Source organism: Pelodiscus sinensis, chromosome 17, assembly GCF_052426305.1.
Source record: "Pelodiscus sinensis isolate ZL-2025 chromosome 17, ASM5242630v1, whole genome shotgun sequence".
Classification (NCBI taxonomy): Eukaryota; Metazoa; Chordata; order Testudines; family Trionychidae; genus Pelodiscus; species Pelodiscus sinensis.
Genome location: NC_143068.1, coordinates 32,469,019 through 32,495,130, shown reverse-complemented (window position 1 = coordinate 32,495,130; position 26,112 = coordinate 32,469,019). Strand labels below are relative to the sequence as shown.

Genomic DNA, 26,112 nt, shown 5'->3' with positions numbered 1-26,112 from the left:
TTTTTCTTTGCTTTTCTCATTTTGGAAACATTTGAGATGTTTCCTCCTCTCCCTCCAGTGAAGAGAAGCCAGTCTTTCTTCATCAGAAATTTGATTCTTGAGACTTTATATTTTGTTTCCCTATATTCAGCCTCCCATTCTAATAATATTGTAATTCTGTACACTACACTACATCCCAAATGGGAGATAACAGGTGCTATGCTAAATAGCTGTTCCAACAATTTGTTTCAAAATATCAGTTTGAATGGTGGTGCCTTCCTGTAGTTTTTATGGGGTGGTTTTTTGGAGGTGTGGGGGTGATATGAGGAAAAGCAAATGCCAACTACTATACACGTTATAAGAACTACTGGTGAACCCTAGGGCAGGCCCTAGGCGTATGGGGTTGCAGAGACTTCTCATTTCTATAGCAGTCTGTGAGAAGATGCTGTCATATGTCTATTTTTTCCACAGGTGCACATTCATATGGATGCCAGTAATCAGAAAAAAAAGCAAAGGACAGACCTATGGAGTTCATCAGTAACAAAACAAGAAGGTGCAGGAGTGGGCTCTGGTGGGAGGTTAATACAAAAGCCAGTTAATAAGGCCTCCCCTGACTTAAGTAAAATAAAGTATTGGAAACTATCCCAGCAGTTGAAAATGCTCGTATAGCAAGCACCTCAGTCTGCAGTCCTACACACTAAAGCTCGCCATTACAGAGCTGTGCATGCAGCTCCGCCTTGTCTGTCTTAAATGTGGAAATAGTTGTCCAATGACATACTAGGATCACAAATGGAAATGTGCTCTGATTAACTAGTCTGTTCCTCCACTCGCTGCGCAGCAAATACACTACTATTTTTAATGCACTGGCTTTATTAGTGCTAACTCCTCTGTTTCCTTTAGATGGAAATTACACTTCTGTTTCCAGCGTAGGCATGCCATAAAAGCATGTTGTGTTTTGTCGGTATCTTCTTTCCTAATTTTAGCACTTGTGGAGGCTGGGTTTTTTTCCGTGTAAAAATACTTATCTTGATATCAAAACCAATTTATTTTTAGGAATATCAGTAGTCATAGGCCTTCAGCTTTTGTTTTTGGATCCTCCCCTCTAATGTATTTCTAGGAAATAAGTGTTGAGTTGTGTGGTGTTGTCTCTAAATTGAAGCCAACATAAATTATCTCGGATAACTTTCGGGTTTTGTTTTCTTCAGATATTGTGTAATCTTACTAGTCTGTTACAGGAATTTTCCTGGACAAACTTGATTGCATTGCATGGGGGCGGGGGAAGAGCAAATAGTATTGTGTGTTTTGGTTGGTTGGTTTTACATTGTTCAAATGTTTTGTGGACATTAGCCTTGCAAAATTGTCACAAAAAATCATCCAGTTTACCAGGGACAAAATATTTTCTTGACCTCTTTTTCAAAACAAGAAATTACTCGTGACAAGCTAGTTAGTAAATTTATAACATCTACATATCCCACAAATGGTAAAAATAGCCAAAAGCAAATCTCTCCTCAGCTCAGGCAGTAATGCTGCTGTTAGGCTAGTCTGTAGGAATGCTGAGAGGAGCCTGAAGAATAATGCTTTTCAATGGATTTTATGGAGCTCTGTCTTGACTGAGCTCACTAAAAAGAGTTGAACACATTGGGCTAAATTCTGGCTTTGGTTTACATATACACACACAGTCACAGGAACCACAGGCTATAGCTGTTCTTTGTTCCAACCTTGGCTCCTCCAAAATCCAGGGAATTGATACTCTGAAAGCTCCTTGCATGTTCAAAGAGAAAGGATGTTTCAGGAGCGGGCTTAAGAATTGGGGACGAAGGGTGTTTCTCTGAGCGTCTTGCTCACCTGGTATTACCTGTGCTGCTTGCGTGAGTGTCTCTATTAGGGATGTAAAAACTTGTTTAAATGGCTAACTGGCTAAATATGTTTAACTGATTAACCCATTAAAAGGGGATGAGCAGGAGGGAGCAACCCCACCACTAGGCTAGAGCGACCTCCCTTCCCACTCCAAGCTGGAGCAGCTCCTGCCTACGGTGGGCTAGGACACCCTGCTGGCAGGCAGGAGCTGCTCTGGCATCTCCATCAGAGCAGTCCCCGGGACACTTGGACCTGCTGCTGGCAGGGGCTGCTCCACCCAGAGCAGTCCCTGTCAATGTCACCGCCCCCCCAACTGGTTAAAGCTTCACATCCCTAGTTTCTACTCTCTCTCATGGGCCCACTCCCAGACCTATCCAAGTACAGATCCATTTAGAGACTGCCTCTGTCATGCTGATTGGTACCAGTTTGGTATACAGTGAGAGGTTTTCTCACAGTCTCTGAATATAAATCTAAGGGTTTTAGTATCTCTTGAGTGTGCTTGCCCAAGGGCAGAGATGAAAGTAACTTGCATTTCTTACAGGTACTAACGTATCACACCCGCTGAGGGGGCCTCAAGGCAGGGGTTGGGAGGAGGATTGTAATAAGACAATACCTGTAAGAAGTGAAAGTGTGGGGTAGAGTGTGGGGAACTGAGGGCAGGGGTTGTGGTGAGGGTGGGTGGGCTCAGGGTAGAAAGTGGGGATGTATGTGTGAAGAGTGCAGGAGTCTGGGCAGGAGCTTGGTGGTGTGGGGGCTCAGGGCAGGGCACTGGGTGTGTGTATGGGGTGGAGAAGGTTGAGGTGTGTGAGGAGGGGCTTGGTGTAAGGAGTGTATGGGGGCTCAGGGCAGGAGGCGGGGGAATGTATGGATGCAGAGTTCCGGGGGGGAGTAAGGGTGCTATTTAGTGAGGGCAGGGAAACTCAACCCTTCCCCCCCCTCCCCCAGATTCACACTAGGAGGCTGAGGTGCTTGCTGTTTACTTTTGTCACGCTCCGGGAGCAAGAGGGACACTCGCAGCATGGGTCACTCATTCCTTTGCCCCCTTTCCTCCCTTCTCCAGCCAGGAGAGAGAGGAATGCACACACGCTGTGTGCTTTGCTCTTGCTCCCCTAGGAAAAGAGGAGCAGCAAGCAGCATGGCCCTAGTAATCTGGGGGGAGCTTCCTAAATAGCAGCATGGAGGGGGCTCAGGTCTGGGGCAGTCATGTACCAGTGGGGCAGCACGCCCCCAGCCAGCCCCTTAACCTGTCTGCCTGCTGCTTAGCAGGAATCCCGGGCAGCCCAGTGGGGAGCGCGCCACACTTCCTCCTGCAGTCAAGTGCTCCAGCCCACCAGCTCTTCCTTGCTAGCGCGGACTCCGGGGCACACCGGCTTACTTTAACCTCTGCCCAAGGGGCTATGTGAGGGAAGGAGAGTAAAACATAGTTTAAAGTAAGACCCCTCCTTCCCCAGTGACGGATAGTGTGTGACTCACTTGAGAAATGCAGCTGAGGCAGGGTTGGATGAAGCTTTCGTTTAGCTCTGCAGCAGAAGTAGCAATTCTTGACTTTGACCAAGAGGGGCCTAGTTTAAGGTATGGGTGATGGGTGATGTTTTGGGGGCTCTTTCATGGTCCCTGGCCTTTCTTCAGTCACTTGTTCTATTCAAAAGTGGGGGTTTCTATATTGAGAAGAGATGTTGCCTGCTTTCTGCCCATGCTGCCAGGATGGATAAAAACAGCCCAGCACACTGTGCTCTCCAGTGCTCCATCAATGCATGAAGGGGTGTACTTCTTGATCCTGTCTATGCCATGCTATGGGGACGTCCCAGGGGTTCGTGGATTCATAGGCTTGAGCTAGTTCTGGGAGCTTCAATATACATCGTGCGTGATGCAACGCCATCAACCTTGGTTACTCTGGCTGGCACAATGGTCCTTAGTGGATTATGTGTTTGATAAAGCTGATAACCGTCTCTTGTTGAAATTAGAGGCTACTGTACTGAAATTTGGGTGGATGTTGGCCTTTCGACCCTGCTTTGAATTGGCAGAATTAAGTTCAGGGACAAACTGAAGCAGAAATGCTAGGTCAGACATCCCTAAACAGGTATGAAAGCTTGCCTCTAGGTTCTGGCTTTGTGGACTGTGCCCGTCTCTAGTTATAGAACCTCACACAACTCTCATACATAGTCTCCACTGTAGAGACAGGCCTTGTTTTTAGTGTTTTATTTTCTATTTGATACAGGAAAGATCTTGAGCTACTGGTGTTTCAGCCCTGGGTACAGCATGCACGAACTCGTCCGTCAGGGAGTCCGGACAATCATTCTCACAAGTGGAACCCTCTCCCCACTCTCCTCCTTCACTATGGAAATGCAAATGTAAGCTCGTTTCTTTGTGTCACAATAAAGTCATTAGATGGCTTTATCTACTGTGTGTGAGCCAGCCTTATGGGTCTTGTCTCATGATTTGTGAATGCTTGGGGTTGGAAATGAAATGTTAGCTTAGAATTGGCATGAAGACGATGGCTAGGAACAATTTCTCTCCTGTTTCCTCAGTCCTTTTCCTGTTTGCTTGGAGAATCCACATGTTATTGATAAACACCAGATCTGGGTGGGGATAATTCCCAAAGGACCAGACGGAGGTTTGCTCAGCTCTACCTATGAAAAAAGGTAATTAGCTCTTCCATATAAATACTGCTCTGAGGTCTTGGGTATTAGAATATAAATTCTTTAAAAGACAGTGCTTGTGGAATCTGCAAAGTTTTCTTTTTAAATATACAGACTGCTAATTATTAACTGGAAGCAACAGCACATGAGATTGTAGAGAAATGTTAGGCTGTTTCTGCTTTTCAGTTTGTGCTTAACTAATCTGGAAAAATACAGAGGATTTTTGTGCTGGGGGAAAAAAGAAATGTAAATGCTGTGCCTAGGAAAGTGAAGACCTAACATAAAGATTCCACCTTTTACAGCCTTCTTCTAGTCTGTAATGTCATTTTTTACTTAAAAACCTATTTGTAGAACCTTAAGAAGTCATTTCGTGCTTTGAATGCTTTTTGTCAAGACTGTTAAGTAAAATAACTGAGTAGCACAGTTGTGTTGGGGCCATTGTATTCCCTTCTGTGAATGGTTGTTTAAAGAGAGAATCCCTTCTAAAGTTTCTGGGTTGAGGGAGAGGTTTTTCTGTCCATCATACACATTTTTCTATTTTAATTACTGTTCCAAACTATCTAAAGCAATTAGATCCTGATACATTTTTCATCCATTTTATGTTCAACATTATATATACGTTCCTCCGCTGCATATGGCTTGGGTTCAGGCAAGACAGATGTGATCTTTTTCGTCATACCCAGAAAAACAAAACCATTACTCAAAGAAGACGTTTTACTCCTTAAGAGGAGCTATGTCAGAGATTCCATGAAGTTTGCTATTAATTTTAAGTGGAAGGCACTCAGTGATGGATGACAGTGTACAACCCTATATAAATATTGTATTGCTAATCCAAGAAATTTAGTTGCTCTACTATTTAAGTTTATTTTGTTGTAAGATACCACTGATTTTTTTCCTTTCCACAGTATATGATGTGGAGTAAGTAAAGCATACAGCATTTGATGTAATTCCTGCTATTTCTCAAGAGTAATAGCATCAGTATTTGTAGATCTTGTAAAAATGTTTCCCCCCTCACCTCTCACAGGGTTAATAAGAAAGCAGAGCATGCAAATCTGTCTGGAACTGCAGAGAAGGAAACAAAAGGAGATTAAAATAGGGAGCGAATATAGGGAATTTCCATAGAAACCAGCACAGAAAGAATTCTACTGTACAAGCAGAGTTGAGCCAAAGAAAAAACACTTGGGGACAGTGACTAATTTGGCTGTCGCTAGTAATACAGCAACCAAGCCCATCTCCTTTTTTCCCTGTGGCTTTGCACCACCACACCTAGTTCATCATCAGTTGTTTTAATCATCACAATGTTGGCAGCTTCTATAGATCGCTCTCTGGAATGATTCTGTTCCTTAATTTATTACTATTAATAAGAAGCCTTATTATATGGGGTAATGTGTACTCCCACTGACTAAAGGGTGATATGTTAGGACCTAGATTTTCTTCACTGCCGAAACCTAATATCTCCAAATTGTTCCTGTTGCTGTTGTTAGAGATTGCCTGATTGTTCCTACCAGTCTGGGCCTTGGATGCTGCTGACATGTAATGTACAGAAAGCTAGTTGTAGGAAGCTAGTTGTTCCTCCAGTTCTATGTAGTGTTTGGCTCTTGTTGAGCAATAAGTAATGTCTTGCACTAGTTGTGTCCTGTATCAGCAGATCATAGAGTCAGGAAGCATCTGGAGGGAGAGCCTCTTTGGTCTTTTCTTAGAGGACTGTGGGCTCATCCTGCAAAGCAAGGTGGGAGGAAATGGGTGAAGAAAATTTGAAATAATTTGCTGGAAATAATTCCTGAAAATTACTTTGAGATTTGTCCTTGAGTAAGGGAGTGAAGGCACAGGAGAGGGAGAGAGGATGCAGCTTTATGAGTGCGTTCATTACTCCCAACAAGAGTGAGTTGAGAAAAGGAAATATGATGGTGATACTGATAGATATTGTCGTCTTTGTAGGTTTTCTGTGGAATGTCTGTCGTCTCTGGGGAAAACAATAGGTAAGTGAAATATATTCAGATTCAGGAAACAAGCTTCTGCTCTGGATTGTTCATAAACCTGGTGTTGCTCAGGTCCTTAACTCAGATAACTTCTGTTTTTTCTTCATTTAAATCTTTGCTTTGGGATCGAGGGGTTCCCCAACGCAGGCTGCCCTGAGGAGAGAGGACAACCCCAGCCTTCTCTCACCAGAGTAGCTTGGGGGCCAGGTGAGAAGTGCCTCCCCATGGCCGCTGCAGCAGGCACAACTGGTGGAGGGGGTGCATGTCCCCAAGCTGGAAATAGACACAAACTCACTCTCTGAAATATATAGTAGATAGTTGTCCCTTTCTCCACCCTGCCCCCTGCTGGCCCAATGGGATTATAGTTGTCCCAGTCCCCATCTCTGGCCCCTTAGTGCCCCCTGTGGTCATTATACAGTATTACTGTCCCTCCTGCCTTTCCATTTAATAAGAAAAGGTTGAATTCCAGGCACATCCCATTGTCTTGGCACAACCAAACCTTGACCTTGCTTTAAGTTATGATAAGAGAAAGCTGCGCACCAAATTTGGTCCTAGCTCTTACTGTTTAGGAGGAGTTCTTGAGCAAGCAGACTCACAGATGGATGGACAAACAGATGCATATTTATAAAAAATATATAGTAGATGAGTGGGGAATATGACTTGGGGTATGTCTACGCAGCAAAATTATTTCAAAATAACAGCTGTTATTTTGAAATAACTTTACTAGCATCTACACAACCAAACTGCTATTTTGAAATGAATTTGAAATAGCGGAGCGCTTATTTCAAATTTGGTTACCTCATTCCACGAGGAATAACACCAAATTCGAAATAGCTATTTCGAAATAAGTGCTGTGTAGACACTTATTTTGAAATAGGGGGCCTCCAGCCTTCCCAGGGTGCCCTGGTGGCCACTCCAGCCTCAACCAAAAACACTCCTCTCCCTCCCCCCTCCCCAGAGCCCTTAAAGGGGTTGATTATGGCCACAGTGCCTGTGCCAGCTCCAAGCCTGCCAGCCCAGAGCCAGCAGTCACTGCCCCTGACCCAGTGGCCCCAATACATGAGCCAGCAAGCCACTGGCAGCCAGCCCTCCACCGCTCCCCAGGAGCAGTCTGCCAGCTCCCAGGAGCCTACCAGGTCCTGGAGAAGGTGGGCGCCTTCCTAGTCCAGGGTGGAGATCGTGGACCTTATTCAGGCGGGATGCCCCGAACGTCCATGATCTCCGCACTAGATGGAGGAACGTGGCCGTCTATGGCAGGATAGCTGCCAGCCTGTCCACCAAAGGCCACATGCGAACCCAGGAGCAGGTTTGCATGAAAATCAAGTAGGTCCTGTGAGACCCCCAACCCTGAGCTTCCCCTTCCCCTTGCTTCCCCCTTCCAACTCCCTCCTCCCAGGTTTCCCCCTCTCCTCTCCCACCCTCTTTTCTCCACTCTCCCGCCTCCTTTCCCCAGTCTCACCAGAGTTTCATCCCCCCCCCAGTTTTTTTAAATAAAGAGAGTTTGTGTTCATGAAAATACATGTATTTTATTTGACATCAGGAAGGGGGGTTAGGGAGGGGTAAGTGGAAGGACATGAGGGAGGAATGAGGCACAAGCCCCCAGTGGGGCAGACCAGGAAGACTCTTAGTGTTCCTCAGGGTGGAAGCACTCCCGCAGGGCCTCCTGGATACTGACAGCCCCCTCCCCCCCCCCCCGATGGATCTCCTGGATGGCAGCCTGCAGAAAGTGCAACCAGGCTCGCAGCAACACGTCCACGAGAAGCACCAGAGTGCCCAGGGGCAGCTCTGGCTCCATGTTGCAGAGTGCTGTGGTGTCCCGAGTGAGGGCAACCAGAGCACACACAGACAAAATGCTTTGCAGTCCCTCATAGAGAGAGGTAGGCAAGCAAGCAGGGAAAGCTGAGAACCGGCTGTCCAGGGGGGGTCCCTTTAAGCACAGGCCTCAGATAGCCTCAAGCAGCAGCCACACAAAGTAACTCCTGACCTGATGCCCTGTTAGACCTGGTTCCGGCCAGCCTTAAATGCGATTCAGTATCCACTCAGTGTGGACACGCTATTTCAAATTAGCAAAACTCGATTTCGAAATGCATTTTGTGTGTAGATGCGTTATTTCGAAATAACTTATTTTGAATGAACTATTTCAAAATAAGGTATTTCGAAATAACGGTATAGTGTAAACATACCCTTATAGACAAGCTTAAGCAAGTTTGGAACCCAAAAATCATTTTACATCTGCACTGTCTAAGGAATTTCATGTGCTTTCCTGAAGTCATTAGCCTATTATTTTAGAAGAATATTCCAGTTTCTAATTACAAGGTGTGTGTGTACGTACATACGTACACACACACACACTCCCTGTAAGTCAATTTTATCAACATTCTGAGCCCATCTTTCACAGCATAATTGTATAGTACTTAGACTAAGCCAGGTTCACACTGGTAGATACAAGGTAGCACGGGAGCAATAAAACAAGAGCTGATGTCATAAAATTGGAATTGTTTGTTCATAGGATGCAGTGTAATACAGAACCTAAACCCAAATCTGCTACATCCACATGGGACAATAATTCAGCCTACATCAACAATGCATAAATGTCTAACGTGCACATACTAATATTTCTGATGTCTGAGTTAAGGTTTTTGGTCCTAATGCAACTATAAGAAATGGAGTGGAGATGTGTGGCTATTATGGTTTTGTGCATTTGGAGCATAGGTGATCTTTGTAGAGGAGCAGAGTCAGTGAAAGTAGTGATGTGATAGTGAGGGTTAATGGTTTATTGAAGAATGGTTTAAATGGAAACCACCTTGCTTTTAAAGGTTTGGGTAGGTGGGTAAGCAATCTTATGTGTTTAATCAAGGTTTATGTCTGAGGATTAAGTTTGTAGGTGTTTCAAATGCTAGTGAGGGCAGGTAACATAAAAAGAAATTAAGGGTCAAATTGCATGCACAAATCAGATGCTCGTTTTCACACATAACTAACTAGGTGCATTTATTTGTGCAATTACCTGATTTCAACATACAAATATTTGCACATGCAGTTATTATAATCCCATATGAAAGCCAGGTAATTGTGTCTGGCTACCATTTGTAATTTAGGACACCAATTTTGCACACAATTGCTTGTGTACTGGTCTAAAAATCTGGCATTAGCATCATGCTCAGACTATAAGATAAGATGCAAGTTGCAAAAGGAGGAATGTAGAGATGATAGTGGACAGTAAACTTAGCATCTGTACGGTATCAAGAAGCTTCAGAGGGGTAGCCAAGTTAGTCTGTGACAGGAAAACAAATAGTCTGGTAGTCCTTTAAAGACTAACAAAACATGCAGATTTGGGCAGCACATGCAGAGACACTATATCATCAAGCCTATGTTGGCACAATTCTTAAAATCATAAGAATGCTGGAGGAATTGATTTATGAAGAAAGAATAAAAGAAAGAATTGTGTAGGATGACTAAGAGATATTTGAAGGGGGAATGTGTTAAGTCTAGAAATGTTTGAAGGAGGTAAACATAAGAGAGGAAAAAAATATTTATAGTGGAATGAAGGTGTCAAAATTAAAGATGTAAAATCCCATTTAATCCAAGATTAAAGAGGGCACAGCTGGGTAGGCTGCTGCAGACCAGCTGGAGCAGTCCCACCGAAGGCCGGGGTAGAGTGACCCCCTAGTTAACCCTTCAAACCCTTAGTCTAAATAAACAAAATAGAATGACATTGAAAGAACATTTTGGCTAAATAACAGGAAAATTTCTTTTCCGTGAGATGTATAATATAAAATTATAGAAGTTTTCCAAGGAAAGTGGACAAAACACCAGAAAACCTATTTTAGGAAACAATCTAACTCTAGCATAGACATGGCCAGGGCAACATATTAGGTATTTTTCATCTCTTATTTCTAGCGTACAAGTGAGATCTGTGCTCTGTTGTGTCAGGATTATTTAATGGAATGCTAACCAAGCTAAAGTAGTGACCAAAAAAAAAAAAAGAAAACCACCAAGAGAGAGAGAGATTCTAGAAGACTGGAAAATGGCAAATATAGTGACCATCTATAAAAAGGGAAATAAGAACAACCTAGAAAACTACAGATCAGTCAGTTTAACTTCTGTGCCAGGAAAAATAATGGAGCAAGTAATTAGAGAATTAATCTGCAGACACCTGGAAGACAGTAAGGTGATAGGTAACAGCATGGATTTGTAAAGAACTAATCATGTCAAATCAATCTGATAGCTTTTTAATAGGATAACAAGTCTTGTGGATAGGGGAGAAGTGGTGGATGAGGTATACCTAGACATCAGTAAGGCATTTGATATGGTCTCACATGATCTTCTATCAATAAACTAGGCAAATACAACTTAGATGGGGCTACTATAAGGTGGATGCATAACTGGCCGGATAACCGTTCTCAGAGAGTAGTTATTAATGGTTCACAATCCTGCTGGAAGGGCATAACAAGTGGAGTTCCACAGGGGTGTGTTTTGGGACTGATTCTGTTCAATATCTTCATCAGTGATTTAGATATTGGCATAAAGAGTACGCTTATTAAGTTTGCAAATGATACGAAGCTGGGAGATGTTGCAAATGCTTTGGGGGAGAGGGTCATAATTCAAAATGATCTGGACAAACTGGAGAAATGGTCTGAGGTAAATAGGATGAAGTTTAAGGACAAATGCAAAGTGCTCCACTTAGGGAAGAACAATCAGTTTCACACATATAGAATGGGAAGTGACTGTCTAGGAAGGAGTACTGCAAAAAGGGATCTCTAGGGGTCATAGTAGAGCACAAGCTAAATATGAGTCAACAGTGTAACGCTGTTGCAAAAAAAGCAAACATGATTCTGGGATGCATTAACAGGAGTGTTGAGAGCAAGACATGAGAGTCATTCTTCTGCTGTATCCTGCGCTGATTAGGCCTCAGTTGGAGTATTGTGTCCAGTTCTGGGCACTACATTTCAAGAAGGACATGGAGAAATTGGAGAAGGTCTAGGGAAGAGCAACAAGAATGATTAAAGGTCTACAGAACATGACCTATGGAGGAAGAGTGAAAGAATTGGGCTTGTTTAGTCTGGAAAGGAGACGACTGAGAGGGGACATGATAGCAGTTTTCAAGTATCTAAAAGGGTGTCACGAGGAGGGAGAAAAATTGTTCTTCTTGGCCTTTGAGGATACGACAAGAAGCAATGGGCTTCATCTGCAGCAAGGGCAGTTTAGATTGGACATTAGGAAAAACTTTGTAACTGTCAGGGTGGTTAAACACTGGAATAAATTACCTAGGGAGGCTATGGAATCTCCATCTTTGGAGATATTTAAGAGCAGGTTAGATAAATGTCTATCAGGGATGGTCTAGACAGTACTGTGTCCTGCCATGTTGGCAGGGGATTGGACTCAATGACATCTTGAGGTCCCTTCCAGTTCTAGTGTTCTGTGAAAAATCTTGTCCTCTTCCAACTCTCCCTGGTCTTCTCCACCCTTTGCATAAAGACAGTGAAGAGGAGTTGTAGGGCTTGAGAAAAGTAGGCTAATCCCCTACCAATGCCTCTGAATGAAAGTGCTCTGAATGGTGAGGTATTATGCACCATCTTTCTTGTTGCAGGTAATCTTGTGCGAATTGTACCACACGGGCTGCTGGTGTTCTTCCCTTCATATCCAGTCATGGATAAAAGCCTGGAGTATTGGAGAGTATGTTGGTTCTTTCTTTGTGTGTAAATTGTAGACACACACTTTGGACTGAATTTTCACACACAGTTGCTTATATTGGAGTTCCCATGACTGCAATCTAGCACTGACTTTCACAAATATCTGTTTATTCATCTCAGTATTCATTACTTCCATTCTCTATTGGAAAATTTACCTACCGTTGCTTGGGTCTTTCAGAGCAGGGGGCTGGTAATGCAACAGGGTGCAGGACTCAGGGCAGGGCCTTGGGAACATGGCAAGGGAGCTTGGCAAGTGAGTGTGGGGATGCATGAGTCAGGGTTGGGGATGTGAGGAGGGGTTCAAGCCAGGGGGCTGGAAATGTGGGTGTTGCAGGAGTCAGGATTGGGGGGCTGAGGAGGTGCAGAAGTCAGAGCAGGGTTTGGGGGTGGTTGGTGGCTGCTCCCTGTGGCTGGCCTGAGGAAGTGGGGACCCTGTAGCCTGGCTGCTCCCTGGGGCTGGTTTAGGATTGTGGGGGCCTCGCAGCCTGTTCTGGCTGGCCAGCAGCTGCTCCCTGGGGCCAGGCCAGGGCAATGGAGGTACTGCCCAGATAGTGGCTACTCCCTGGGGCTGAGGGGCTTGATACCCCCACTGTGGTCATTCTGGAGTATAAATGTCCCTGCTATCACAGCCCTCACTTTCCATTTGATGAGAAACAATCGCATTCCATGCACATCCCATTGTCCTGGGACAACCAAACCCTTACGTTGCTTGAGGGTCCTAGCTCTTACTGTTTAGGAGCTAGTTCTTGAGCAAACAGACAAACAAACAAACTCAAATATATAGCAGATGCATTTGTTGTAGTTTGTACTTTCTGTTGGTTGCTGTTCATCACATCCCCTGCCTTTATTTTTGGGTGACGTCAGGAACATTTTTCCATTGTGAGTTGTGTGTCCCAGCAGAAGCCATGGCAGGACATTTCTCTAGGAAACTCTTGCTTTCCTTCTAAGGTATTAGCTTTGGAGCAGTGGTGGGGAGCAGGAAACCAAATATTCAGTGTAGCTTGCAGGAGAAGCACAGAGGAGGCAGATGTTGACCACCAAGGGTATGGAAGTTGACCTATTGGCATGGCTTCTGAAAAGGTGCATAAAGCAAGGAGATAATGTCTTGGGCATTGTGTCTAACCTACCACTATTGGAACTTCTGCCTGGAGCTCCAGGAAATCCCTAGTATTGGTAGCTGTATTCCCTGTGTCCAACTCTGAATGGCAAAGGAGGAATGGGAGGCATATAGTTGCCGCTCCCTGTGGCTTCCTTTCCCATATATTCTTCTGACTTACTTGCTGTTTGTTTAATAGGAGCATGACTTTGCCAAAAGAATAGAAGAGGTGAAGCCAATGTTTGTGGAACCAAGGAATAAAGGGACTTTCACAGAGGTTGGTCATTTGTGTTGTGTGCGTCGCATATAATAAATTCTCCTTTATATGGTTAAATACTTCTCTCAAGATGTGTTTGCAGCAGTGACTACAAAAAAAGCATATTGCTGGGTTAAAACCAAGAGAGCTATGAGGGCCCTTAAATTACAACTTTTCCCTTTTTCCTTACTACCTTCCTTCATACTCCATTCTCCTGAGGAGGTGCACTGAACACTAATACTGTCATGGTTTGAAATCTGCCCACATTCCAGATATTAGTAACATATGCTTAGACACTTGGGTACGGATATGGTAGAAAAGCTTAGCCCTGCCTGTCAGTGCAGCAGTAAGCATTGGCAATACAACTCTTGGGTGTTCTGCAGGCTGTTTCTCTCCAACTTGTTGCACTTTGCTTTTAGTATGAAAATTTTCTATGTAATTACAGAGTGTATTTTTTATTCAGAATGCTTTTAGCTTTTAATTTGGCTGGACAACACTAACTTTTGCCCAGGGGCTCAGTTGCTGCCATCGGGACACCATCAGGATTTGTCTGTGGAAGCAACTCAACTGGAACATCATACCTGTGATACATTCCATTCTTTCTATGCCAGGATCAATTTTCCTGTGGGTTGGGAAGCCATTTGGTTTGGGTGTAAAGGGCCCCTGGAGTGTATCCTGCAGTTGGAATTTGGAAATGCATTACTTTTTTTTTTAAAGTACACACACCCTCTCTTAAAAAAAGAGGATGATTTAGAAGCAACCAAAGAAGAAAGGCAATGAACTCTAGTAGAGGGAATGCGGCAAGGAGTCCTGTGGCACCTTATAGACTAACCGAAGTGTTGGAGCATAAGCTTTCGTGGGCAAAGACCCACTTCATGGGTCTTTGCCCACGAAAGCTTATGCTCCAACACTTCGGTTAGTCTATAAGGTGCCACAGGACTCCTCGCCACTTTTGAAGATTCAGACTAACACGGCTACCCCTCTGATAGTAGAGGGAATGTAAACTCTTACAACGCTTCAGTATAAATACTACTCTCTATTTGTGTGTGTGTGTGTGTGTCTGTCTGTCTGTCTGTGTTTAGATAGTGTTTCTTGGGACAGCAATTGTAAGGAAAGAGGAGGCCAACTGTACAACTATCATACTCATTGACAGACCATTTGTCGAGAGAAAAGAAACACCTTCCTAATTACATGCACTTGTTTTACCTGATGGCCTACATTATTGTTTACAGTTTAAATTGTTTTTACTGAAAAGAAACAATTACAAAATTAGATTGAAGTGGCCTAATTTAGAAACAAGATTAGATTATACAGGGTTTCAGATGAGTTTTCCTCAGCAAAAAAGATGGCAGACATTCAATATCAACAACTTAATGTGTAGGGAAAAACATGTTGGTAACTGAGGAAGGTGCTAGGTAGAGTTTGTCAATTTTCACTGAATCATTGCCTCTTCTGAGATACTAAGCCTTTAACATGTTAAAGAACGTTTCTAACTAAATTATTGTTACACTTTGAGTCTAAGCAGTTAACAAATAAACAAACAAACAAACAAAAATCAGGGTCTTCCAGATTGTTCTAGTTAGGAATAGAAATTGGTGATGGAGCAAGGTGATTCTCTGATACAATTCTTTCTATGTGAAAAGAAGCATACAAAGTCCTGTTTCCTTGAACACAGCAGGAATGAAAGAAGTGATGGGTTTTTTTTCATAGTTCCAAGTTCTTTGCCAGAAGTGCTCTCTTGGGCTTTCTTAGCACTGTATTTCCTGTGTTTGTTCTGATTGTGTGTTTACGATGGCTTTTCTGCTGCTGCTCTCTGGAGTTTTCTTTTATTTCTTTGCAAAGCACAGGCACACAGCTCCACAAATATCCTAACATCTACATTTGCATATCAGTCCTTGGGAAACCCCTTGCCCCAAATGGTATAGATTCTGCTTCCATACAAGTTTGTTTTGTCCTCTGTTGTTTTCACTACTATTAAATGAAAAGGGGCATTTTAACTGCTCCCTTCATTAACCTGAATGGAGGGCATGTTAAGCCCATCAATTTGAAGGGGTTTTAATTCAGCCTATAACGTACATATCGTAGTTATGAATGGGTTTATGCCGGATGTCCTTGTGTCTACACTACAAGTGACAAAAGCCGCAGAATAAACACTACAGTGATGGAAGAGGTTTTTCCATTGCTGCAGTAAATCCACCTCCTCGTAAGGAGGTAAGTAGGTCAAAAGGAGAATTCTTGCATCAGCCTACCTGTGTGTACAGTGGGAGTGAGGTTGACCTCCCTCTGTCTCATAGTGTAAATTTTTTCTCAGCTTTGAGTGATGTTTTAGGTGTTTAGGTTAGGGATGTCAACATGTAGTCAACTACACGATTAACCAATAAGCCTAGGCTTACCAGTTAATTTTGTCCACTACACGCACTCTTCCCTCCCCTCTCCCGCTCCCCCCAATGCCTTTGTGGAGTTGGTTTTAAGCAGGTTCCCCACAAGCCCTGCATCTTCTTCCCTCCCCGTCCCCCATGCTGCTGCCTTTGATAGAGAGGCAGCAGTGCAGAGAGTAAGGGGGGGCAGGCTGGAGCAAATACGTTCAGGGGGCCGGCTTTCAAGCAGACCCTCCGTACTTGTTGGCTCTGTGGACCCGTCTGCCCTCCCCCTTGCTGCCTACTACAGTGGCAGTGAGGGGGGGCAGGCAGGAGCTGGTGCTGGAGGGGAGCCAGCTTAAAAGCTGTTTTTCCCCAGCAGAGCAGAGGAAGTTTCCGTGAAGCAGCCTCTGTCTGCAGTGGCCCAGGCTCACCGTGGACAGAGGCTGGTCTGTGGCAGCAGCCCCTGTCCACGGGAGGTCCAAGTTCCCCGTGGATAGACGCTGCTGCCGTGGACCAGCTTCTGTCCACAAGGAGCTCAGACCCCCTGCAGACAGGGACTGCTGTCACAGACCAGCCTCTGTCTCTGGGGAGCTTGCACCCCACGGAGAGGGGCTGCTGCCATCCCACACTGCTGCCTCTCTCAGATGCAGCTACGCAGGGTGGCAAGAAGATTGTCTGTGTGGGAAGCAGGTTTTTAAACTGGTTCTCCTCATGGACCAGCTCCTGCCTGGCACCCCGTTTGCTGCCTCTGATAAAGAGGCAGCAGTGTGAGGTGGCAGGGAGCTCCCCAGGATGGGGGCTGGAAGTGCACTGGTTGCCATCCCCAGGGACTATTGAATAGTCGTCTAAGCATTTAGTTTTCATGTGGTTACACAATTATTCAATTACACGATATCTAACATCCCTAGTTTAGGTCTTGGTGGCAAAAGACTGATTTTTCTGTACCTAATCAAATTGTTAAAATGAGATTCTTCATATTTTTCAGATATTGATTCATGTACTACTGCTTGCTAAAGACGGTTTATAGAAAACAAAATTAAAGTTTTTAAATGAATATCCTTCTACTTTCCTAATTTTTTGAAATTTCCCACACTTTTCCCACCTCTTTCTTTTCAGTTGAATTCCAGCCCATGTTCTTTGATAATTATTAGAGTAAATGATAATAACCTCAAATTGCTTTGTTTTGTTTGTCTTTTTGCCTGTGTGGAGTCATAAGAACACTGTATAAGTTCTTTGTTTTCCTTTCTGAGAGAGGTGATATCATAATGTTGTGTTTGTGAGATCTGTGGGTTTCTTTGTAATAAGGGAATTTCGTAAAGCAAACATTTCTGACATCCATAATTATACTCCAGAAGAAAACAGATACTAAGCCTAGTTAACTACTTCTTGAGTTTTAGTATGTGAGTCAAACATGTTATGATATACAAGTTTGTGTGTTTGTGTCTGAAGGAGATGGTTTCCCCGTTCCTCTTACCTAACTTGTTTGTCTTGTAGGTCATGGATGCATATTATGATAAGATCGTCTGTTCCAAGTCTAGTGGAGCTACTTTCTTGGCAGTATGTCGGGGGAAGGTATTGTGCAATAATTTGTGTCATTCTTGAAAGCAAGCTGCTTTTTTGCATTAAGTTTGGAAGAATGTAGCTCTTCCAGATACTGTGTTTAGCACAGAGAAATATGTGTGCTTGTATATCTCTAAATAATCACATGCAATAAAAGCCCTACATAAATAAAGGAACAAATGCAGAATGTAGTTTTTCTAAATTTATTTTAAGTGCAAAGGTCTGTTGTTCATGGTTTTACTAGTGGTACATGCATGATCTCAAAGGGACTGTCATACTTTTCCTTCAGTTTCTTAGGCTGCTCAAAGAAGAGGTATATTCCTGTATGAGAAGGACTGTATTAAACAAAACTTGACACGTTTTTGTCAGCCTAATATAAACAGCTGTCTAAAATGTTGCTCACTTTCAATAAATAAATAAATAAAAACGAGTGAGTGAGTTCAAACCCAGCACCTGCCCTGAAGCCCTGCTCTAGTTTTGGTTATCTAACAGTCATATTTTCCTATTTTTAGAAATGAATTTGATTCTCTTAAAATGATTGTATTTGTTTTGAATGTTGAGCAAGGTCTGTTATATTCTTAATATAATTCATATTGTTACGCATTGCCCCAGAAGAGGAGCGTTCTTTGTCAAATAGATGGTATTAATGGTGTGTGAACAGTTCAGAAAGTTCAGGCATGAATTACATGATCAGTAATGAGTAAGCTGGCAACTCAGCCTGGAAATCAGAAAGATGTTTGAAATGCTTACTGTCTCAGAAACCATAGAAATAAGAGAGAAGCAGAGAAACTTCTTAAACCCATTGGCTGATGTGTTACATGGTCACTGCCTGTTAGTAAGAAACCACTGGAATTAAAGCCCTGACAATAAAAGCAAGGAATCCAGTTCGAGCTTTTTGTTTCTACTATGCTCAAGCTACAATTGTAATACAAGCTGTAATTTAAGGCAGAGAGACCACAACTCCTGAAAATCTCTGAAGTAGTCTGTGAACACTTGAATGAAAATAATTCCCTGTTAGTGACTGAAAGCACTGTTCATCTTCAGGCCAGCGAAGGCTTGGACTTTGCAGACACGAACGGCCGAGGTGTTGTTATCACTGGGCTTCCATTTCCCCCTCGCATGGAGCCAAGAGTCGTTTTAAAGATGCAATTCCTGGATGAAATGAAAAGACTAGGCTCAGGGGCAAAGGTAAGGTTGGGGAACTTTTTGCAGATGGTTTTTTGCCAGTGCACCATCTCGTAGTTTCTCTCTGAATTATATGGCTTTTCTTCCCGTCTCAATGGGGCCACAGAAACCAAAGCTGCTCTCTCACACCATTTAAATTTGATATTCCCCTGCTGGGTTGTGCTGAAATTCTAAATTCTTCATGTGATTGCACATGTCTATTTCACTTCAAGCATGTGTGTGCCTGGTGCACAGGGTGCACACACACTTGAAGTACAATGAACCTGTGCAATGTATCTCAGAGAACAGTAATGATAGTTCGGATTAGTGATCGTCTTGATTACTATGGTTATAAACAAACCCAGGCTATAAATTCCTTGAACGCAATTGGAGTCAAAGTACCGGGTAATTTGAGTGCATGGTAACCATTTATCTTTCAAAGAGCGTATTTTGCCCAGGAAGTATGGTCAGGAAATATAAACCATGGTGGCAATGGGCCATATTTGACAGCCTTTCAGGTTGGAGTACAAATATTATATAATTTTTCTTTCTCGTTTTACAGGGTAGCTGTTAGCTATTTAATGACATGGAAAGGGCATTGTAGGGCCTGAGTACAGGCCCTAATTCAGTGGCTACATAGTAGAGTAGGTTATGTATTAATAACTAGGTCAAGGTTCCATAGAAGCAAGTAGTGCCTCAGTTTAGTCCGATGGGATTTCTTTAGCAGAATCCTGCACTTGACAATGTTAGGACTCTCACCTTTTAGAGACACACTTACATCATGTATAGGTGACTGAGACGAGTAGCTTCTGCACTGAGAATACATTTTATCTATTTGAATAGCCTGATCCTTTCTTTCCCCCCCTCCTTTGGCTTTTTTAGTATTTATCCGGGCGTGAGTGGTACCGGCAGCAGGCTTCTCGGGCTGTGAACCAGGCCATAGGCAGGGTTATCAGACATCGCCTGGACTATGGTGCCATTTTCCTTTGTGACCACAGGTGAATTCTTGTGTTGAAAATGATGTATATGTCAACATACCTGCATCCCAACACACACACACTTGCAAGTCGTGCTTGTATATATGCATTAGTATGACTCTTTGAAGAAGGCTATAGTTCATTCGTGATCATCAGCAATGAGCTAGGTGGCATTCTGTCTAATAAGTGAAAATAACATCCAGTTTTCATCCTCTCTTCTCCTCTCCCAAAATCATCTCTCTCCTCATTCCCTGTGTGAGCCTGGTAGTAGTATTAACAGATGCAGAATAAGCTGTCAGTATATTAATGGTGATTGGTTTTGTGTGTGCATGTATTTATGTAGTTTTTTAACTACTACTTTCATTCCAGAAGTTAGAACTTCTGAAACGCTAATACAAGTTATATGAATACAGAGGTTTCAGTTCTGCTTCATGCTAAATTTGAGAAGGCAGTGTACAGTAATTGCAATTTTGAAGAGAGGTACAGGAACAAGGATTGTATTGTCAGAAAATCTAAAAATGGTCTCACTTGTATTTCTAACCAGAATCTTGTTTCTGTGATATGAGTTAATTCCGGCCATTGCCATTAACAGTGTCAGCTTGAGTAGGAGTTTTGCGCGACCATCTTGAGTATGCATATCCTTTTTGTTTTCCTAAGAATGAGACTGAATGACCAGTTTGTACTTCACATGCTTTCCGTTTCAGTTCCTGAGGAAGAAAGTTGGTTATTTCCATTTTCCTATAATGTTTTGTTTCTCAGGCTTTTCATCTGGTCTCCACTACATGCAGCTTCTTCCTTTATTTCTGACTTAGCCCCCAGAAACCTCCAGATACAATAAAGTTGCATTTAAAAATAAATTATCTCAAGACTGACATTAATGATTATGAGGTAGGTGACTCAGAGAACTAATGGTCTAGAATGTATCTTTCATTTCTGGACAACTGGGTATGAATCCTGGTCTCTTCACAAGTAAGGAATGAATTTGATGGTGTCAGCCCAATCACTAATGAACATTTTTCTGCCTAATGCAACTGCCCCATAGTTTTGGACAGCATGATATAACTGGTGCCTAGTAGGAGCATTGCAGTTCATTACAGAGTTGTAAGTCATAGAGGCAAACACCTGGCCCTAGCCAACTTTTGCTCTCCCGTGAACAAAAATCACTCCTAGTGTATTTTGTGTGCTCACCCAGCTTCTTCTTCTTACTGTTCCTTCTTAGCATGGACTTACTATGAAATTTAATTAATCTTGTTGTAGACAATGTCTGCATATACTCTTAAGTCTTCACTCGTGTCTCTGTTTCAGCCCTTCAGGTGAAATGTTGAAAGCTGCCTTCTGTTGAAAGATTAATTTAATGGAACTATTTGAGAGTTTTTTCTCCTCTTTTCCAATTCTCCACAGGTTTGTGAGCAATGATGTAAGATCCCAGCTACCCTCTTGGGTCCGTCCTTATGTCAAGGTGTACGACAATTTTGGGCATGCAGTGAGAGAAGTCTCCCAGTTCTTCCGTGTTGCTCAAAAAATCGTAGGTATTGTCAGACAGAGAAGGTGTTTTTGTCCAGGTGTGTCAGGAACTAGGCACACTTAGCCGTAGGAGGGCTGGGTGAAAGGTCTCATCATTCTTAAGTGATCCCTTTTACTCAGGACTCTGAGCTTCACCGGGGGATTCTTGGGTGAGCCCTCCCCTGGGAAGACATGGTATGTGTTATCAAGAGTCAGGGCCTTTTGGGCTAGCTCTCAAAGAATAAAAAAAAACCTCTTCTCTTTTTTTCCCTCCTATTCAGCCTGTCTCTACAGACAAGTTGGTTTGATCTGGTATATAAAATGAGGGAGTGAAATTGATACTGTACTTCCTAAACTTCCCTTGTCACCCACATGGAGAGGTCACATGTTTGGAAAAATTGATCAGACTTTCAAATTATTTATGTCCAAGCTGGCTGGTATGTAAAATGAGAAGCAGTAGCAGTTAATAACACAGGGCAGAAATCATCTGATCATTTGCCCTTTTGGCACTAGGACAAATTTAATACTTTGGCATTAAGGAGCTCTTGGAGTTGATAGTACAGTATAGTTTGCTTGCTGTCAAGAGGCAAGGCTGATAGATAAAAAGATTTTGAAGTTCAGGGCTAAGTGAAAGATAGTAGGGTCTAAAGAATATACAGTAAAGGTGGCAGGGTACTCTGTGTGGCTTTTTTTGTGAGAGAGAGGAGGTGTGAGCCTGAAATTAAGTTTAGAATTCTCATTCCAGTAGGAGGGTTCAAAAGAGAGCTCTCTCATTGGAAGAGGGAAGGGTGGGAATAGTGCATCTGTATCAAACAGGGTTGCATTGCAGAGAGAACATCATCAAGATTTTGTGTGCTGTTTCCCACTCACCTCCCTTTATAGTTCATGATCCCTTTGTTCCATCTAGGTCTTTCTGTGCTGAACCTCCCCATCTCCACTGACTATACTAACTAATTATTCAGTCATATATCAGGTGCATACATGTTCACACCTCTCAAAATTCAGTTCATCTTCAGCCTTGCTCTTGGATTCTTTCACTTAAAAACAATCAGCCTCTGAAGTGGAACAGTGGTATGTGCCTAGTGTAATATTTTCCCGTCTTTGTGCAGATGCCCCCACCCCCAATACGGGGCTCCTCCTGCCCTAGCACCACATGTGAAGGGGACCCGACATCATCCACATCATTTGAGCAACTCCTCTCCCTGACAAAAGCCAAGAATTTAGATGACCATGTTCCTAGTTTGAAGAGGAAGCGGGCGGGTAAGTCTGGGTGTATGCATTTCTCAATTGTTTATTATTGTGTCTCCCTTGTATTATAGGAAAACTCGTACGCTACAAAGATTATTTTTTAATCCAAAGATTCTGGGCCAAGCCAGAGGTGGAGTAAGGAGACTTGGAAATGCAGAGGGACAAGAATATAGGATGGGATAAACAGAGGAAGGCCAAAATCAAAAGAGGGATAGATGAACTGTAGAGGAGTGGGAAACAAGATGGGTAAATGGCGAGACTGGAAGGAAGAAACTCATGGGTATGGAGTAGGGACATGAAGGGGGTTGGGTACCCAGGAGCATGAGATGACAGCAGATTGAGGATGAATGGAAAGCGGGAAAGGAGATTTAGGAAGGCATGGATGGAGGTACAAGGGATGTGTGGGCATGGTGTCGAGGAGGCAAACAAGCACACGGAAAATAGTCTTTTATTTGAATTTTAAAAGCTCCAAACACATCAAAAATTGTAGCAATAACAGTGTTCACTGTGAATAAACACATGCCCTCTCTACTCCCTTAGAACAGGCATCTGAGGATGTTTCTTTTAAGGATTCTAAAATGGAATTAACAAAAAAGAACATCTGGCAGGCTGCTGAGATGTCCAGGTAGAGGAAATGTCAGATGGCTACCCCACAGGAAACACTTTGGTGTTTTACTTCCTTGATAAACAGCTGTGAACATCAGAGGTTTCCACAGGTTGAATTGCATGATGGATTTATTTGGTATGACTTGAATCCAATCAAAGCTGACTGTTGTGGAGGGCAACTAGTCTGCTGATTAGAATAGGGGACGAGATCAGAATGCGGGGGTTCTGTTCCTGACTGTGCCACTCACGTCTCACCTAACGTCCTGCCTCCATTTTTCCAACTACAAAATGGGGGTGACAATTCTTATTCACCTTTGTAAAGTATTTGAATTCCTCCTAATACAGATGCTGCATGCCTCATCTCACGTTCTGTTCAGTAGTAACCTCCTTGGCATTGCTCCAGCTCAGAAAACAAAACCCAGGGCACTGACCGCAAATGAACCAGTGACCTAAAAAACCAAGCTTAACTCACGTCAAAGGTAGAATGTTTTTCATGCCAAAGAAACTAGAACAGATCATTCTGTTGTATACAGACCACTTGCCTTTCCTGAATTTGACAGTGTTTCCATTGCACAGTAAATACGATCTCTGAGCCAGTTGGTTATGGTAAGAATTAGTCTTGCTTTCCTGATACTTTCTGATCAGAGGGACAGGATGGGGGAGATAATATCTTGTATTGGACTAACTTCTGTTGGATAGAGAGAGGCTTTTGAGAATTCAGAGAGCTCTTCAGGTTACTGTAGAATCTCAAAAGCTTTTCTCCCTCACCAACAGAAATTGGTCCAGTTAAAGTTATTACTTCCCTTACCTTAGCTTTCTAATATACTGGGACCAGCATGGCTACAACAACCCTGCATATAACTATGTCTGATTGTTACTCAAATTGTTTTGCCGATATAAAAATATTTAGCTACTCTGTTTAGTATCTGGCACACAAAAGTAGGTAGTCTCACAAGCTAAGAGAAATGGATGATTTTTTTTGTGTGGGGGGAGGAGGAGGTCTTTTTAGAAGCATCAAACTGATGTTTCCAGAACCTAAAACTGTAGGGTTAAAAGTGGGGGTGTTAGATATTGTGTAATTGAATAGTCATGTACAATAATCTTAGTGATTACATTACTATTCTATTGTCCACAGGGTCAGGGCCAGCAGCCAGTGTGCTCCAGGCCCCACTCCCAGGGAGCCCCCTGTTATCCTGTGCTGCTGCCTCTGTATTGAGGCAGCAGAACAGGGTGCCAGGTGGGAGTTAGTCCACGAGGGGAGCCAGTTTAAAAATCAGCTCCTTGTGCAGGCATGTTGCCTGTCACCGGGTGCTGCTGCGTCTCATACAATGGCAGCAGCCTCTGTCTGTAGGGGGTCCGAGCTCCCTGTGGACAGAGACTAGTCCACGGCAAAAGCCCCTGTCTGCGGGGGGTTTGAACTCCCCACCTGCCCTCGCTGCCTCTATTAGAAACAGCAGGGGAGGGGCGAGAGGCAGCACCCAGGAGCTAGTGCTGGGGGGAACTGACTTTTAAGCCTGCTCCCCCTAGCACTGGCTCCTGCCTGGCCCCCTTTACTGCCTCTGTGGGAGGCAGGCTGGTCAGCAGAGCTGGCACACAGTGGGAGCCTGCTTGAAAGCCAGCTCCCCACGAGTATTGGCTCCACCCTGCCCCCCTCACAGAGACAGCAAGGAAGGGAAGCGGAGTGTGTGTAGTCAGCAAGATTAACCATGTAGTTGGCTACAAGTTGACATCCCTTTTAAAAGTAACTACAACTAGACACAGCTGAGCCCCAAACAAGGAGGACATGTTTAGTGAACAGGCAACTTAAATAAATGGCAATAAGATGTCACTTTGCTGCGTTTAATGCAGTAAGCACTTTGTAAGCTCAGTGAGGTGATTGTTCATTGATAGTAGTATACGTGACTAATAGTCTCCCTTGAACACGTAAAACAAACGCATTCTGTGAGAGCATAGGACGTAAGTGTGTTAATAATAGTCTTTTCCCATATCAACAGTTAATTACTTAGACTTCACTGCAGGAATTGGGCAATTCACAGACCCACAGTGTTTAAATACAAATACGCTGGTAGTATCACTCAGTGTACGCTATTTTGAGTTTACATTGGATTTTAGTCAAGCTTTCCCCGATGTAGAAGTCCCCCTTTAAATACAGAATCAGGATTGCTGTTAAAAGGTCTCAAAGTTGGAGAAGACCAGCTAAATTGATTTCTGTTCACTCTTCTGTTCAGTGCAGTTCCACTGCAAGAGACAAAAGGATGAGGGAAACCTGCACATACCACTGGGTTGCAACAGAGGGTTAGCAGGAGAATCCTGTAGAATCCATCAGAATATTGGAAACTGGTTCTTCTTCGAGTAGTGTCCCCATGGGTGCTCCACTCTAGGTGAAGGTTCGCTCTGAGCTGCAGATCGGAGCTTTGTATAGCAGTTTCCCCTGTTGAGCCACGCATGCCCAGGAGGCGTCTCGAGCCCTTCCCGCCTCCTGAGGAGCGCGGCTCAACCCCCTCCCTTTCAGTTCCTCTTTAACCGCCCTCATCAGCAGACAGAGCAAACAGGAGCTCCTTGTCAGACTATCTGACTACTTTTCCTTTAGTTATTTAGCCATAGTTATTTTCCCCTGTTCTATCCAAGTTAGTCTCTCCATTGTTTCTAAAAAACCCAAAAAACCTAGAAATAGGAACTCACCTCAAACAGGGACTCCGGTGAACCGGCGTTCTCCCGGCTGTCAAAGCAAGAGACACATAAAGACATTTAAAAAGAAAAAAAAAAAAAGAAAAACCACACAAAGGCATACTACAATAACAGTATAGAAAATAAATATAATAATCTGAAGGAGGAGAGAGTTCGCCATGTCCGGCTCCTCAGGCTTTAAAAAATGCGGTCAGTGCCGGGACCCGAAGCTAGCTTCTGATTGTCGGCTCACTCAAACTGCATACACTGTTTAGGGGAAACTCACTGTCCCCACAACTGTACCCATTGCAATTCCCTGACGGCGAGAGCCAGAAAAGATTGTGAGCTCCGCCTCAGAAGGATTCTATTTGAAAAAGCTTTACAGCCTGTGGGGGAACAACCTACAGCATGGCAAGAGCCTCCCCCGCCTTCCAGGAATGACCCGAGATTGAGAGCCTCTCCATCCCTGCTCTCTTCCAGCCTCTTCCTGTCCCAAACGTAGAGGAGAGGCACACCAGGCTAGGAAGTCCC

At 43.5% G+C, this 26,112-nt stretch overlaps 1 protein-coding gene across 13 annotated transcripts in view; it reads left to right on the top strand.

Moving 5' to 3' along the window:
• Window positions 1–26,112, top strand: part of RTEL1 (regulator of telomere elongation helicase 1) — a 118,853-nt gene that overhangs the window by 46,071 nt on the left and 46,670 nt on the right. For all 13 annotated transcript variants that reach the window (XR_012896473.2, XR_012896475.2, XR_012896472.2 and 10 more), the window contains 11 exons: window positions 451–532; window positions 4,055–4,187; window positions 4,365–4,478; window positions 6,414–6,454; window positions 12,042–12,127; window positions 13,440–13,517; window positions 17,351–17,428; window positions 18,461–18,604; window positions 19,463–19,578; window positions 20,959–21,082; window positions 22,170–22,320. Coding sequence is in view for 8 of the 13 variants with exons in the window: in XM_075900945.2 (XP_075757060.1) it covers window positions 451–532; window positions 4,055–4,187; window positions 4,365–4,478; window positions 6,414–6,454; window positions 12,042–12,127; window positions 13,440–13,517; window positions 17,351–17,428; window positions 18,461–18,604; window positions 19,463–19,578; window positions 20,959–21,082; window positions 22,170–22,320 (1,147 nt within the window). In the remaining 5 variants the exon portion in view is untranslated. The remainder of the gene's footprint in view (window positions 1–450; window positions 533–4,054; window positions 4,188–4,364; window positions 4,479–6,413; window positions 6,455–12,041; window positions 12,128–13,439; window positions 13,518–17,350; window positions 17,429–18,460; window positions 18,605–19,462; window positions 19,579–20,958; window positions 21,083–22,169; window positions 22,321–26,112) is intronic.